The following is a 16,651-nucleotide window of genomic DNA, read 5'->3' as shown; positions in this document are numbered from 1 at the left end:
GGCTGTTTAGTGTTTAACTCTCGCCGGCGCTTTCCTCAGGCGGTGTCTGAGGTGAGACCCCCGAGGGTCAGTGGTCTCATGGCCGTGTCAGGCAGAGCTGGGGACCTGCCCGCGCGGTGGGTGCCTGTACCACAGGAGATGCAAAGAACCAGCGCGAATGAAGTCAGGAAAAAACCTTCCATCGTCGTCTTCTGGTTTCCAACAGACAAATGTTCTGTTTGTGCGTTGTCCCCATCGTGCAGCGCTGCTGGCATCGCGGGGCTCTCCCTGGGTGCAGAGGAGAAGATTCTTGTTCAAACCAGGCCTCCAGCATGATTTAAGGCTGGTTTTTGGTTTTCTTCAGGGCAGTGAAAGAGCCCTGGCACTCCAAGTAGGCAATGGAGGAAGAACAATGGTGGGACTGCTTTATGAACCACACTAGTTTTTTCTGTGATCAGTTTAAACTAGTCTGAGCTGTTCTATTACAGAACATATCGATCCCCAGACGTTATCCTCCTGGGCCAGCACTAACGGTCACGTTGCCGCCCAGCAAACCTGGAAAAAAGGGTGAAGGATGTCAGCTGAGTCAGTGCCCCACCTGCTTTGCGGCACAGAAATTTGTGGCTGTGCGGTAGAGAGGTGGTGCAACAGGGAACCAACCGCACGCCTGAGAAGGGGCAAGACTTGTGTTCCATAAGAGTATTAGTAAATGTTAGTTCAGGTATTGTGAAGTTGCCTTTAGCTGTGACTCTCGACTGCAGGATTACTGCAGAATTACCACAGGGAAGTAGCTGTGTTTTCCTTATTGCTGCGCAGCAGGATTGCAAAGCAGTCCTTAAGGTTTCCTCTTGTGGGGGGATATCTTTACATTTTAAGAACTGAATTCCAACATATGTTTAGAGTGAAGAACAGAGATAGAAGGAGGAAAAAGATAAAATTCTCAAGTGTTTTGAGTATATGCATCTATTTAAACTTTCTTTAAACTGGGTTATAAACAACATCTTCAAAGTCACAGGGGAAGTTCACAGGAATAATATTCAGGTCTCCCAGTTGATGCTCCTTCAACTTACCCACAATATTTTTATGTTTAGAAATGTTAATCTCATGGAAAACAGGGTAAGCAGTCACAGTACTTTTCCAACAGTTGTTTTTTCTTTTTTCTTTGTCTTCCTCCTCAGAGCCTTCTGTCACAAACACTCTCCCCCACACGTCAAGGTTTCAGCAGAGTCCTGGTGAGACAACACTTAATTCGGGATCCAGTCAGGCTTTGGAATCTCTTAGGTGAGTCTTGAAGAGCAACTGTCCAGGTGGAGGAGGGGAAAAGGTTTTATTTAGTAAAATGAGTATTGATTTTTCCTTCCCTTCGCTGCCTGTGTTCCTGAAACTGAAATGAAGCTGTTCTGTCCTTGGCTTCGGGAGCTGTGTGCCATTTGCAGGGGTTCTAGGTTTTTGTGTGGTGACAGGGATGAACAATGGCACCTTTCCACAAGGAGCTCAGGGTGATTAAGCACTTGAGTCATTAGAGCTAAAAGCTAGTTTAAAAACTGCAGACTTTAAAGTAGAGAATCTTTGTGTGCCTAGTAAGAAGAAAATGTCATTCACTTCTGGCAGAAGTCACAGCATATGACCTTCCTGAAAGCCTTGCACTGGAACAAGCTAAACGTGTATGTTATAAAATGTTACCGGAATCCTTAGAGCAAAAGTACAGAAAGGTAAAACGAAGGCAATTATTCTTCTTGCTGCCCTCTTCACATCAGAAGGACACATTTGTGGATGCCTTTGATATTTAAACAAAACTGGTTGTGGCTGTTCTGGCCAGCATGGGCCTGGTGAGCTTGGGCTGCTTTACCTTTGACAGGTGTTTTTTTTAAGTTAAAATAAAAATAAATGCATAATCTTTCATCGTCTAGTAGAACTAGCAGGGAACAAGCAGTCCTGTGTCTGGGCTTGCTCCTTTCCAGAGCCTTTGTGAAAGACCACAGGGAGTGGACGCTCCTGTCCTCAAGTCCATTGTCTTGCTTCTGAATTTTTTGCATTTTCCTGGTGAAAAAGCCTTTGCTTATTGTTTTGTAGCAGCAACTGTGAGTCTTACTGTTTGTAGCCTTACTTTCTTGGCTTTTATTAGTGTATCCTACCAGCATTTACTGTGAAACCTGCATTTAGCTCCAGCATGTGCGCTTCCTTTCGTACCCATTTACAGTTCCCAGTACGAGGTGGTTCTTAGCTGACCATCCAGGTGTTAACCGTGGTTTCATGCCTTGGGAAATGGGTATGTGTTTCAGCACTGAAGAAATTTCTTCAAACTATTTTATTTGCCACATTAAAATGATCTCTGAACAAAGCCGTATTTTGATTGGATTGCCAAAATGTATATATTATATAAGGAAACCGAAGGAGTCTGTCCCTCCCATTACTCCCTCTGGCGAGGCTGTCTCCCATTTCCTTGGCACACGAACGACACTGTGTGGTTGGGTGGACGTGGAACTTTTGGTTTGCTTTGTGTTTGGAGCTCAGGTATATTTCTGCTGTCCTCGGTCCCCGTTTCTTGCTGTCTCCTGGTAGTAACGACTTCATTCTGCTTGCCTGCAGGTAGCACTCACTGTTTTACTACTTCAAGCTCTCAAAGGAGTAACCAGAAGAATGGAGGATTCAAAAAGAAATCTCCCCAGGAGGATGACGGTATGTGTGTGCTGTAGTGGTGTTTAATGAAACAAACTCTGTGTGTGTGAGTGAGGGGTGGACAGTGTGGAATGTCCAGCATAACGCCTCTGTCTCTGGGTGCTGTAAACCTGCACTGGGAACTTATCACCTCTACGAGCCTGTGGCTGAGAACGAGTTTGAAGGGGTAGTTGGGCTTAGGGGGTGGAATACTAAGGCTTAAGACGTATCATGAACCTGATTGTCTTTGTGTTCTGCTTTGCATCCTTTGTAAAAAGCTTCATTGATGTTTGCCTTAGTTTTGTCGCTTCACAAAGGGCAACAGTAGTATTTACTGAGTTTTGCTTTGGAGTTTTTGTTCTAGAGCATTTTACTTAATAAACTTGTATTAACTAAATTCAGTTCTTCAAGCTGAATTCTGTGGTTTTTCTTACATTTCATTTACCTTCATTGTGGATGTGACTCTACTTCTAGTGATTTACAGAGCTCAGAGTTAAAAACAGGTTCCTCAAAGAGTTCCTAGCTGTGTTACTAATGGCATTCAGAATTTTTTTTTTTTTAAATCAGTCTTACTAGCTGCTGTTTTCTGCATGTCTTATACTGCCTATAGCCCCAAGCATCCTGCAGTACAGGACTTTTTGAAAATGAGTTTTATCTCGCTAAGTGTGTTCTGGAACATAGGGATCTACATGATGTGCCGGGTCATGTTGAGAAGCTGAAGAGTGCCCTCTCTGTACCTAAGCTTAAGGGGATGACACTAATGGGGGGGATACAGGGGAGGAACTTTTGTGTACTGGACAAAAACTTTGCAGACCTGATGACAGGCTGATCCTCACAGGAGGCACTGTTATCTTCTACCAGTAGGTTTTCACCAAACATTTTTTGAATACGAGTGTATTTGTGGGTGTCCCTTCACGTCTCGGTATTGTTGTCAACTTTCTGCTATTTGTAGACTGACAACAGCTGCATTCCATTTCAAAATGTAATTTGACTCTTCCACTTCTGTAAGAAAATGCTCTGCTTGTTCGTGAGTACATGCCTCCCCAGAGCTGAAGTGCGTGCAGACATTTGCTAGGCTCTGGATGAGGCGTGTTTTCAGACTGGGGGGTAGGTTGTTGGCTGTGCAGTCCCATGGCTGGTGGCATGTCCAGTGTCTACGGGCCTGGCTGTAGCCGTGCGACAGTTTAAGAAAGATGTCAGAAGTGGCCCAGGTGACGGTCTCATTCCTCTGTCTTGTCAGTAATGCAGAAGCCTATCGCAAAGATCTGATAATTTTCTTCATTTTATGGCGTTAGTTGATGCTGGCAGAGGTGGGTGCTGTCTTAAGAGCGTTTTTGTGGCCATCTGTTGTGCTGCTTGTTTCCTGGACCCTTGGGTGAGGCGGGAGGAACCTTCTGTAGATGGCGGGCTCTGGACCTTTGTACTGTGAGTCGGAGGGCACTTGGCATCATATTTAAGTCGCAGCTTGTAATATCATTTTATAGATCATTTGATAAACTTTCACCTGGGTGTCATCAGGTAAGGCAGTAGCTTGGCTTTTCCTTTGTTGTGCATGAACACAACGGTTGAATCCTCTTGGACTAATCAGCTTTTGAAGTAAACGCAGTCAGCTGCTGCTGACTTTTAGCCTGACTCGTTGCACGCAATCGCTTTAAGGCAAGAGCAGCGCCTCTGCCTGTTTGATCCGTTGAACTGGGCTGAAGCCTTCGGGACACGAGTGCGGGTATTGCAGAGACCTGAAGGAAGTTGGAGCTTGGAGGTTGAGTCTTTAGTGTTTGCGAGGCCACACAGAGTGGCTGTGAGCACAGCGCCTTGAAGAAGCATTGTGGCTGTTCAAATCAGTAAACAGTGACGTGCCGTGCTCGGTGGCCGCTTTTCTCCTGTGATTAATGGATGGCGTGACTTTGGGAGGTGGAGTGCTACCCCATGTCTCCAGGGGAATACTCGTCTCTGCAGTAATTATTAAAAAGATCTCTTCAAACTGTCACTGCAGCCCTTGCAAGATTTTAATCAGAGAGTTCAGAGGAGGGGTTAATGGCAAATCATTGCTACATGGAGGCTTTTGGAGACTAAAAAGCTGGAAGTATTCCCACAGCTGTTGCTTGCAAGTGTCACATCCAGTTACTGGTTCTCATTTACTGAATATTGTGGGGTAGCTTATGGCGCAGTATGAATGTTGCACTGTAAAAATAGTCATACTTCACATCAGCTTGGAAATAGATTGATTTTGTCCTTAATTAAATGCAGAGAAGAGGAAAGCTTTGTGTTGTCTTCTAGCTTTCTAGAAATGCTGTATTTTCCTGAAGTTATTCAGCTGTAGGTTAAAGGTCCTAGACGAGCCTAATTCCTAGAAACTGGAGAAGCTGTTTGTGTCAAGGTATCTAATGGGCGGCTTTTCCCCTCTGTGATCTTTTTGTGATAGTATCCTCAGCTATGTGTGCTTGGGAACATGTTATGTGCCCCCTCGCTTTGTCTGAAATTTAATACAGAACGGTGCTGTAGCAGTAGTTGACTCTCACATCTCCAAGGAACTTACGTAGCGATAGATGGAGTTTCTTTCTGTCAGTAATCACCTTCCTAGAGTTGTTTCTTTTCTCTACAGAATTTATTTTATTGAGAGCTTGCTCAGCTTTTCAGGATATTGCCCAGACTAAGGCCTCTATCGTACAGTATTTTAATTTTCTTTAGTAAGACCGTAGTGGATATCATCCCGCATCTTTGTGATTAATTGCTTTGTTCTAATAAAGGTGGATCTAGCAGATAGCGCTGAAGTGGGGAGATGGTGTTGAGAAACACAGGGGATGGGCTGGACGCAGTGTCTGAGCTTGTCATTGTCGTTTGAAATTATGACCTTATCTGAAAAGCTGCATTGTTTCTATTTAGGAACAAGCCTTTCCTGTTCAATGTGGAGCAGAGCTAGGAAACGAGTGAAAAACGATGCTGCGTAGCTGAAGGACAGTTACTTTTTTTAGCATCTGACTGGGTCAGATGTTTGTCCCTTGGTTTTGCTGCAGTGTGTAGGGTCTAACTGGTGGCTAGTGATAAATGCTGGTGTCAGAACGTTTGTTAGGAATTTGCAAATAAATCTAATCTGGGCTGCAGCAGACAGATGCACTAGCAGTCCGGTGGCGCAGAATTAATTTATTTCTGGGTGTAGAATAGTATTTATGTATGTCATATTGCTGTTGATGTTAAATTGTATATCAAGAACAAGTGCTAAATTATATATGGAGAACATCCACATGTGGCTGGAAGGAGGAGGAGATATTTGTTGTCGTATTAACAACTCCAGCACTGGCTAGCAGCTGACATTGAACTGTGCTGTGGCAGCCCTTTGCAGACCACGGAATTTTAAATTTGCCTATGCAGTGCAAAAAATGTAGAGAGTCTGAAAAAAAGGTTCGGTGGCAGTCTGGTGGCTTTATTTGGCCTGTATCCATATTAGGCCAGGCAAGGGATACGCTCTCTCATTTTAGAACAGAATGACATTTGGTGGGATTGTAGCGGGTCTGGTGGACTGTGACCATTTGAAGTCTCCTGGACCAGGATTAGACTGTGTTCAAATAGGGAATGCTGATCAGAGCTCTTCAAAGTACGTCTGAGGTTGCTCTCTGCCTTCGTACACTGTCAATAACTTCTTGAAGTGAGGGCCTTGCTTTGGCTCGCTGATGCTTCAGTTCCTCCTCTTGCTGAAGCAAGAATGAAAGAGGAAGATGTGACCCTCCCTCTTCTTCCCTGTGTGCACAGTGCCTCACCGAGTGGCTTTGGGGGCACTGGGGAACAGCTGAATAGAGCGGCAGCAATGGGATGCAAGCAGGTTTTTTGCAGGATGCAAAATTTTCCTCCTTCCAGGCAACTGTTAAGTTTACATCTGAGTGCTTGCGCTTTCGTAACCTGGCTTCTGACCTGGTGCTGTTTCCTGTGTACAGCCGAGGCCCCGTGGTCTGGCAGCCTAGAAGCCAGAAGGGTCTGGGAATGTCATGCTATCCCAAAAACTGACTCACTTGCGTGACCTTGGGCAAGTCACCCAACCTCCTTTGTGAGCCAAGACAGAAAATCGTCTGTGCAGGGCAAGATAGGTACTGCTGCTGAGTCTGGTCCTTCAGGAAAAACCAAATAGGCAGCAAAAAAAACCCCAAAAGGTACTGCTGTGTTAATCTCTGTCATCTAATTTCCCTTCTTTGGGTAAGGAAGCTCCGCAATTGCATGCTCATATCTTTCTTTTCTGATATCTTTTTTTTTCTAAAGAGGATGAGAAACGCAGGAAAAGGGAAAATCAGATGCATCTGGAACGCTTACGGGCACTTCTCATCATAACTTTCATAGTGCTGATGTTTCGATTCATGGTCGGCGAGAACAGAGAAGGGACCAACATTTCCTGGAACTACTTTCTGAATGAGATGCTGGCAAAGGGGGAGGTCCAGAGAATCGAAGTGGTGCCAGAGAGCGATATTGTGGAAATCTATCTGCACCCAGGAGGAACTCCACATGGACAAGTTGTGAGTGGCTTTCTACAATTAGAATGAATGATCTTAGATTATACTGTTGAAAAGAATTGAATTAATTAATTAATGTTCAGTAAAACTCTAGCTGGTAAATTTGCTCTTCATTCATTTTTCTCTTTCTTGTATTTGAAGTTCAGGGGACTTCTGTTATTCATACCATTGCTGCAGCTGTATCCTGTGATACTTACCTGCTGCTTTTGATTGCATGTCCGCAGAATGTTACCCTGTTGTACACGATGCGGGTGGCGAACATCGACAAATTTGAAGAGAAGCTGAGAGCTGCGGAGGATGAGCTGAATATTGATGAGAAAGAGAGAATCCCTGTTTCCTACAAACATCCTGGCTTCTATGGAAAGTATGAGATAAATTTGTGCTTCCTGTTGATCTTATATTGGTGACAACATTTCTGGCTTGGAGAGGAAAGTCCCTATCAACTAAACGTTGTTGTTATAAATACAGAACAAAAAGGTGGTCCCAGTTTTGGAGCACTTACCTCATCATCTTTCAGAAATAGGCATGCTCTAGCTGTACCTTAATGTTTCAAGAGTGAGGGTCCCAAGGAGGTGTCTGGAACCGCAGCATGCGGCAGACCAGAATGTTTTGGATGAGTGTCAGCAAGTCAGAGGAAATTCTGGGTCAGTTGCTCTGTGTTCTTGCATAGCTGAGCACTTTTTGTCCTTATAATTAATTATTCAAGTGCGGAGCGTGATAGAAATCCTGACTCAACAAGTGATGTTACGCCCTGGTCCGTGGAGAATGCTGGCAGTGCAGGAAGCCTTCCCCCATAAAATGCTTCAAGGAAGGCCTGCGGTGGTTGTTCAGTCTGTAAAAATAAACACCTAGTTTTGGCCTGCTTCTCTGCCAGCTGGAGATCAGAGGACAGCCGGCGCTGGTGCTCACTCCAGCTGCGAGCCACATACTGAGCAGAGCAGCTTTGATGCTAGGATACAAAATCTCAGTGAGAGGAGTGCTTCTATTAAACTTACATCCCTTTTCTGTGCTCTGAAACCGAGATCCTTTGCTTAAAAAAAAATGCTCAAAGCTTTTAGTTCTGAAATAGGCACTAATGAGCAGAAGAGAGAACATCTGTCAAAAGACTCAAGAGCACTGGCTAGGCTTTATTCTGTGCTTTTGTATGATGTACTGACGTATGGTGGTCATTTGCTGCTGATGTGGCTTATCTGCCCTTCTGTTAAGACCTGCACAGGATTTATGGGCCCCAGAGTACAGAACAGAGCTGTGCAGCTCGCTCGCTGGGCTATCGAACGAGTCCACCTCCATCGCTGATGGCCCTTATGCTAGTGTAGAAAGATGCTTTCCACAAGCATGGGCAGAGACTCCAGCCTTCAGAGGAGCCTTTGCTTATTCTAAAATACTAACAGAGAGATGTGGTGCAGAAGTCCTGTCTGCTGAGTAAAGAAATCTCGATTCCTGACAACAGAGAGCATCATGCCACTGCAGCTGTCTGTCCAGATGGCCCGGTCACCTCCTTGTGCACCGTGCAGAGCCCATCGGCTGCTTTTAGTAGCTCACAGGGTTTGGAGCACAGTGGCTTTCCTACTGTGTGTGATTCTTCCTCCCAGACACCTTACGAAGTGTGAAACAAATGCCATGTTCACATAGGAATGGATACCTGCACTGGATTTTGTCTAGTTATTTGTCCTCTGAACAACATTTGCACATTTTTTAATACGTGGTTTCTATGGTGATAAATTTTTTTTAATTGATCATGCAGCATGAAACCTTTAGCTGAAATTCAGAACTTGCCAATTTTTTCAAACTTGTGTATAACAGGAGGTATAGACTGAACAGTTAGTCAGCCGCCAACACCAGCTGCTTCCCCTGCCCCTGAAAAGAGATTAATTCTGTGGAGGAGATACTATCGGGTCTGAAGTCTCTCAGGAGACTTGATGAATGTCTGGAGAACTCAGAGTCTCAGTCTGGAGTTTGAACCTGTGAGGTGCAGAGCACTTTTGGCTTAGCTTCTGTGTGCTCTGAGATGCGGGCACTTGATGTGCTTCAGAATTCATCCTGTTTGCATAGTTGACAAACTGAAGGTGACTTTCAGTTTCCAGTGTTGCCTAGGGTCTCTCACCAGAGAGAAACGAGTGCAGCTGGGTATATAGCACGTGCGGGTCACCTTGCTTCAGGAAATCACCCCTCTGTGAGAGATGGAGCACACATTCCCAGTTTACAGATAAGACACAGAAGTGTAGCGAGACCAGATGATTTCACAGGCATGTGAAGAACAACAGGGTCCCACAAATCTCCACCTGTCATCTGACGTACCGTCATTTTTCCTCCTGTTGAAAGCGTCCTTTGTTCAGAGCTCACGGGATATTTGTCCTCAGCCTGTTTGTCCTGTAACTATTGGACTTGCAGTGCCATCTCTGCTCCTCATCTCCCTCCTGATGCAATTGGTGTTGCAAAGGATCCAGAAGGTTCATGATGTTGGTTGCTGTAGCTCTTCCTTCTGTCATAAGGGAATTCTGAGATGTGACCAGGGAGGGCCAACCAGACTAGGTAGAGCAGCCTCTTAACGGGAGACCCACACTGGGATTTCTGCCAGGATTAGGGCAGGTGGAATCTCCCTAGTGTTGCAGGACACGGCTCCTCTGCAGCGAGCTCCCTTTGGGTGGACTGCCAGCCCTGCTGGTTTCTGCTCTGGCTGGGATCTGACTGCCTGAAGGTCCCATTTGTTTTATATGTAGAAATGCCTCTGAAGGGGATGGCGAGGTTGAATTTCTTCCACAGCTGTAAGCAGTATTTGCCAGTGTCCTCTGTTTAACTTTTCAGATTATGTAATTATGGGGGGGGTTGTTTTTATACATGTATGAAATCCTGCAAAGGTTCCATTTTCTTAGTCATGTCTGCACATTGCTGCACTTACAGCCTAAACGTCAGGACCTTTAAATACAGAAAACAGCTACGTTGAATAATATTTACCAAGTTGTGGCTGAACACTTCAATTTGTACCTGTGTTGCTTTTGTCCTTGTAGTGATGTAATTTCCCTGTTTGTGACACTTGTGGCTGTGACCATGTTGTGGAGCATCTTCCGCCTTATCAGGGTTGCAAGCCGGGTAGGAGGATTCAACGCCTTTGTAAGTATCCTGGATCTTGATGATGTTTTGAAGCCTGTGCATTGTCTTGTCTTCTGCTGCCCTGATCTCCTCCTTTTTCCCCAGCAAAGTCAATGCAGAATGAGAATTACCTGGTGCCATGGGCCTCCAGTCTTGACACATCTTGCATCCTCTCCTGTCCTGATGGTCTGACAGGATTGTGCAGTAACTGGCCTTAGCGGAGGCCCTTTCTTCCCCCGATGGCAGGAAAGGCTGAGCTCAGTGAATTTGCAGTCCGGTTTGCTCTGCTATTTCCAAAGCTTGCTAATGAGTTGCAGCTGCAGATGGTGTTTTTCACTGGATCCTGCCAATATGCCTCCCATACAGCCAGAAGTAGAAATTGCTGCTTTCTGCAAAATGAGTTCTCAATTTATAAAATATGTTCGGATTCTGAATTTCATTATGTGTTGGCCTGTTCCGCTCATGCCACATGCTTCACTTGCAACATCAGTCAAATCTCCTCCTCCCCCCCAGCCTGGATCAGCTGATGGAACTCTGCAGAGCTCAGCCTGGGGTGCGCTGCCATTGACTGCAGGGCTCTGGGGATGAAAATAGGGTGAATTCAGTCCCTTGTTAGATCTCCCCCTCGGTCTCCTCTGCAGTTCTCTTCTGGCTTTGGGGTTCTCTTTACACAAAGGGATGCAGCTGCTCAGAGAAGAATATTTTTTAAAAGTGTTGAGTAATCAGGGCCTTGAGGACTAGATGCTGTCCTTGCACAAGTGGGGACAGCTAGGCCCTGCGTGTTTAACTCTTCACTTGGACGAGCTGATGTTCCTGAGGCCTGGGAAGCTATGAACTTTCTTCTCAAGGAAAAAAAAAAAGATCCCTAGTAGCTGTTTTCAGTAGAACATAATGAGCAGTTACAAGTAGGGCATTTCAGTACATTCTTGTTTTGACTGTGGCTTAACACACACCAGGAGACTGAGATGTGGTGTCTGTTAAATTTGAGAACATATAGTTCTGTCTTGGGTTGTGCTGCAGTAGAAACCAGCGGCAGCATTGGACAATGGTGCAAAGTGTTTATATGCATTTACAAGGCAGTATTGTAATTATTTATCACAGGCGATTATTTACCATCAATACCTATTCCTCAAAGCTATTCCTATCCCATGTGTATTAAAGATCAGAGTGTTTAGGAATCAGAGAGAAGATCCCAAAGAAGGTTTGGGGCATTCTGCACGTTTTTAATAATTATCCCTGCCTGGCCTCCATGGAGGTTGAGCTGGATTGTGTTGAGACTATACTGCAGGTTTGTTCGCTCTCTTCCCAACAACATGTGGATAAATAAAGTTTGAGTCAACAATCCAGCTGTGAAGTGTTTCCAAAGCAAAAGTTAGTAAAACACCAGTGCATCGGTGGGCATTTTAGTGTTGGTTGGTAGGGGCAGGTTCTGCCTGTGCTGTGCTGTCTCCCAGAGTGTAGCAGACAGCCTTTCCAGACTCTTGCCTTGTCCAAAGTCAGAGCATGTCTTTGGTACTTGTGCTGCCTTCCACAGAACCAGCTGAAAATGGCTCGTTTCACCATCGTGGATGGGAAATCTGGAAAAGGGATCAGCTTCAAGGATGTAGCGGGAATGCATGAGGCGAAAATGGAAGTGAAAGAATTTGTGGACTATTTAAAGGTGTGTAAAAGTAGAAGAAAATAAGTGCTTGCTACCCATCTTCTGGGATAGATGGCTGACCTGTGGAAGGGGATATATTCTTTTCTTCATCCTCCGTGATACTGAGCAGCCTCTGCTTAAATAAGCTGATGGCTTTTGATGCTGTGATCAGCATGACTCAGTCTCTGTATGTCTGGTTCTGTAATGGGAATGCAGATGTAGCTGCTCCCGTTAGCAGCTCAGAGTTGCCCAGGCTGCAAACAGTGTCGGGAAGCTCTGGGAGACCATCTTCTTGTCCAGATGCTTCATGTGAGCTGTGGATGTGACAGAGTTGTGTTGTTCTTGCAGAGTCCTGAACGCTACCTTCAGCTTGGGGCTAAGGTGCCCAAGGGCGCCTTGCTACTGGGACCGCCAGGCTGTGGGAAGACACTGCTGGCGAAGGCAGTGGCTACGGAAGCACAGGTGCCGTTTTTGGCCATGGCGGGCTCTGAGTTTGTGGAGGTGATAGGAGGTAAGGTGGAGGTTACTTGGTGTGTTGTGGAGCTGGAGGGTGCTGGCGGGGCCTCCTGCAAAGGACAGGGTTTTAGTCTGTATGGGGAGGATGGGTTGGATCCTTCCACTGAAGATATAAAAGGATTTCAGTGAGAGAGAGTACTTAATTATGTAGTATCTAAAATGCATAGCCTCTGAATTGCTAGTTGCTTCTTTCTGACGGTGTGTGGCCATGGCTCTTCACCTGAAAGCATTATCTCTGACTTCTCTGTGCCTATTCTTAAAGCTACTGACTGAGGCTTCCTTTCTTGTATGAGAATGCTGATGGATTTTCTGCTGCTCCCTGCTGATGGGGAAAGCATGGCTTCTTTGTGCCTTGAGATTTCCATCTTTCTCCTTTTCTTCCTTCCTCCTAGACCTCTTGAGACCCGACAAGGGTCAATGTGCAGGAAAATGCTGAATATTTCTGCTTCTGGCCTGTGGAAGGAACAGGAGTTCATGTTAGGAGCTGGGAGCAGAGCTCCTCTTACAGCAGCTGTAGGAGTCCCTGCAGTTTTGGAGCTCCGTTAAAAGCCAGCTCACTCCAGGAGCTGTGCCTAAGGACTAAACATAAGAGTTCTGTGGCTATTTCTTTGCATGGGAAGTGTTGAGAGAGGGACTGTCCATATGCTGAGGTATCCGGTATCCAGTGTCTTGCTGGGGGCCACTAATGCTGCTCTCCAGCTTTGCTCACAATTTTACATACCAGGCTTATTTCTTTTTCCCTTCCCCTATAGGTCTTGGAGCTGCCAGAGTTCGGAGCCTCTTCAGAGAAGCCCAGGCTCGTGCACCCTGCATTGTGTACATCGATGAAATCGATGCTGTGGGCAAGAAGCGCTCAACCAATATATCTGGTTTTGCCAACGCTGAGGAGGAGCAGACCTTAAACCAGCTGCTGGTGGAAATGGATGGTCAGTATTTCTCTCTGCCCCTCAGCAGTTGTGCCCTTACCACCTTACAGGTCCAAGCTGTTGGCCTGTCCATCTTTTTCCTGCTTGAGCTTACCATGCGTCTTTAGCATTCTCTTCATTGTCTTCTTGCTGAAGCAATTACCGATCTTGCTCCCCGCTTCCCTGGGACAAGGCTAGCCTGCACTCCACAGCCCATTCAGGACTAAGCCCTGAACAACTTGGTCGTGTCCTTGCTAAAAGACCATCTGTACGACAAGTGATAACTGTGTTTCAGACTGTTTAGGGAAGGGGCTGTGGCCCTGAAAAGGTGTTTTTTTTCCTGTGTGAACACCAGCATGGCCTTGGCTGGCCTTGCTCTGGTTTCAGAGGTCATTGTATTGCTCACTTGAAGTGGGTTGAGTCCATGTACCCCATCGTTAGTCCCTGTTTCTGAAGGCACTGGAGTATATCTGTCTTCATCTCTCCCTGGAGAGTTAGGCAGGACTGCTCCAGAGCTGTTGGTGCCTAAGGAGGTAGTTGGGCTTAGGACAGATCTCTGTGTATGTGCTGTGACTAAGTTGTGGAGATAAACCTCTTGAAATCTAGACATTTATATAGGCTTATTAGCTTTTGGGGCTAAATCCAGTAAATCTTAAAACCCTGGAGCCAACTGGTTTTGTGACTGTACTGAGTCAGAAGAGAGCATCGCATCACACCCAGAGTGAATTTGTACAAACAGCCACGTGAGCATCCACCTGCTAATAAAATCAGCAGAAAATGTGCATTAGAGATCATGGCTGGCAGAGGGCAGCAACCCCAAAGGCTCTTCCTGCAGTAAATGGCTTCAGTTCAGGAGTAGGTCTTCCCACTGGCAGTTGGAGAAGAATTATTTACAGTACCGGGGAACCAAAAGAAAATGAATTGACAGCAAGGGCACTGCTGTCTGTAGAGGGCAACATTTAGGTCCAGCTGGCCATTAAATGTTGTTGGATATTCTGTCTAAGACAGGTAGTGGTTTAAAGCCTGTTGAGGTTTGAAGTTTAGTTGTCCCAGAGGGATATAAGCAATGCAGTATATTAATTCTCCCATCCTTTGATTTATTCTCACGTTGTCAGTTTGCCTACAGGATCGCTGTCTAAAGTGAGCCAGTTAAGCTTCGCAAACAAGCCCTGGGTTGATGGCACATTTCCGGATGGTGCCTCTGGAATCGGCCCTTTTCTCGGATGCTTTCACACAAGTGCCAGGAAGAACGATCCGTTGGCTGTTCTTAGTCACAACTTTCAGAGCCACCTGCAGCACTGACCCACCTTGCAATGTTTCTGTTGCTAAATGTTGTTATTGCAGAGCAGGATGAGGAATAACTGACTCCTTGCCCATCAGGGAGGGTTTGTATCGGTCTGCTCTCTTGTGGGACAGAGCCACCTTTTCCCTTGACTGTAACTGGAAAGTGAGTTTGGAAGGTAAATGTTATCCTCGGTATATACTTTAAGAATCCCTTGTTCACTGTGTGCTGCCTAGGTTATTTTTAAACTTCTATTATCTCATTATTTATTTGTGTCTCATACAGATCATGTACTAAGCCCCTCATTTTGGTAAGTGCTTTATCAAACACACACTAAAAAAAAAAAATCGCCCAAGGAGTTTACAATGTCAAATGGGAGACGGCTGGCAAGGACTGTCAGGCTGGTGTGGGAAACATGGACTTACTGCTGGCTTGTGCTGACAAGCGGCGATCTTGGCACGTGTTACTGAAATGGTATCTGACTGAGCACGTTACCTGAACCGGCACTGAAGTGCCCTGTGCATCACGGCAAAATAGTTCTCAGGATGATAGTGGATAAGGATTTTTAGGAGGTTAACAGTTCTACCCAAGTACAAGAGGAGGAGAGGTGTGTGTTTGGAATGAGGAAGCCTTGAAATGGAAGGTTGGGAGCTCTGACTGTCCTTAGCTTAAATTGATGGTTGAAGTCCTGCAAGGCAACACCATAGAACCGAGTTAGCTGTTAATTTGAAAAAAAAAATCCCACACAAAAGTGGATCTCTGAGTCATCAGTGGTGATTGTTGAATTTCTGTGTTTGGATGAGATTACTCAGAGGTAAGGTGGAGGAAGAAAAGGAGGGTCAGAGCTGTGCGGAACCTGCTCGGCAGGCTGGAGGGAAGATGAGGACACTGAGGGAAAAGCCATTATGCTAAGCTGGATGGGATGAATGTGCAGTTTGATACTCGATCATTCCGGTACGCAGATTTTAGAGTAATTGTAGTGCTCTTCCTACAAGTGACCTTGGTTTCCTTCGCTCTGACAGCTTTCTTCGTGTTCTGGAAGCACCGGGAGTCTGGTGGGAGAAGGGGAGGGCTGGAGGAAGCCTGCATGTGCAAAAGCTGTTTTTCAAACCAGAGTGACACGTGTACTCCAGGCTTTGTCAAAACAGGTGCCTGGTTTGAATAGGGAATCTTCCCTCACAACCCGCAAACAAGCGGAAGAGGAATGCGACCCAAATATCTCCTCTGTTCTGAATGCGTTTGAGAGGAGGTTGGCAGTCCTGGGCTGATCTGCGTTTCGGGAATTAAAATGCCAGACGGCTTTTGGTGGCAGCTCTGCACCTGAAGTCCTCAGACAAGACCTCTCCCCTGGTCTGTGCTGTAGGCACGGTTCTGACCCTGAGGCTTCCCTCCTGAAGGTGGCCCCATTCCAGTGATACTGATCACAGATGATGTCCAAAAGGCTTTTAAGAAATGGCTGGAGGATGACCCGATGTAACGCTGCAGGTGAGGTGCCCATCAGAGCACCCTGCTCTGTGCCAATGGGGAGCAGGGCACTCTCAGTTTTTTCCTTTCTTGTGAAGTGGCTTCATTTGTAAATGTTGTAGATGTGAAGGCTCTCTTTAGGCTGAATTTTCAGAGCTGTTTTTCATTTGCTCATGTGACTGAGGTGTTGTTTTTGTACACTATTCGTTTAGCTGCTCTTTGCCTGCAGAAGCCAAAGCCTGTGACATGCCAGGTGACGTTGCATTGGGAACAGTGACAGGAATCGGAGGCTGCAGTTTTAGATTTCTTGGAGCAGTGTTTTCCTCTGCTGGGATACAGGCTTGAGAGCAAGTGGGGCAGAAGCTGATGTGAGGAGGATGTTCTTGGTGGCTCTGGTTTTTTATATTTGTTCTAATAGCCAGACCTATTTTAAGAGAGTCTTCCCAGCTGCAAAGCAGATAATGTACTGTACCATCTAATCCTGCCGTGTGAATGGAGCTTGCTATCCCCCGAGTGCCTGCCAGTCTCTCTGCTTATTATCACACTCCAAAGTGCACTGTAATACCTGCCTGAAGAACGGCTGGCTTCATCCTCTCCAGGAGCTTATTTAGATGGCATCCTG

The 16,651-nt window shown here is 45.9% G+C and overlaps 1 protein-coding gene across 1 annotated transcript in view; it reads left to right on the top strand.

Moving 5' to 3' along the window:
• Positions 1–1,157: 1,157 nt before the first annotated feature.
• The window catches only part of SPG7 (spastic paraplegia 7 (pure and complicated autosomal recessive)), a gene marked incomplete at its 5' end in the record, with an annotated part of 28,083 nt that continues 12,589 nt past the window's right edge, over positions 1,158–16,651 (top strand). Inside the window, 8 exons of the mRNA XM_010086325.1 lie at positions 1,158–1,260; positions 2,569–2,658; positions 6,886–7,136; positions 7,358–7,497; positions 10,142–10,244; positions 11,758–11,883; positions 12,211–12,373; positions 13,131–13,304. Coding sequence (XP_010084627.1) covers positions 1,158–1,260; positions 2,569–2,658; positions 6,886–7,136; positions 7,358–7,497; positions 10,142–10,244; positions 11,758–11,883; positions 12,211–12,373; positions 13,131–13,304 — 1,150 coding nt within the window. The remainder of the gene's footprint in view (positions 1,261–2,568; positions 2,659–6,885; positions 7,137–7,357; positions 7,498–10,141; positions 10,245–11,757; positions 11,884–12,210; positions 12,374–13,130; positions 13,305–16,651) is intronic.

The sequence above is a fragment of the Pterocles gutturalis genome, unplaced genomic scaffold, assembly GCF_000699245.1.
Source record: "Pterocles gutturalis isolate BGI_N339 unplaced genomic scaffold, ASM69924v1 scaffold206, whole genome shotgun sequence".
Classification (NCBI taxonomy): domain Eukaryota; kingdom Metazoa; phylum Chordata; class Aves; order Pterocliformes; family Pteroclidae; genus Pterocles; species Pterocles gutturalis.
The sequence above is the reverse complement of the archived record's forward strand: the minus strand, read 5'-3'. Positions and strand labels throughout refer to the sequence as shown.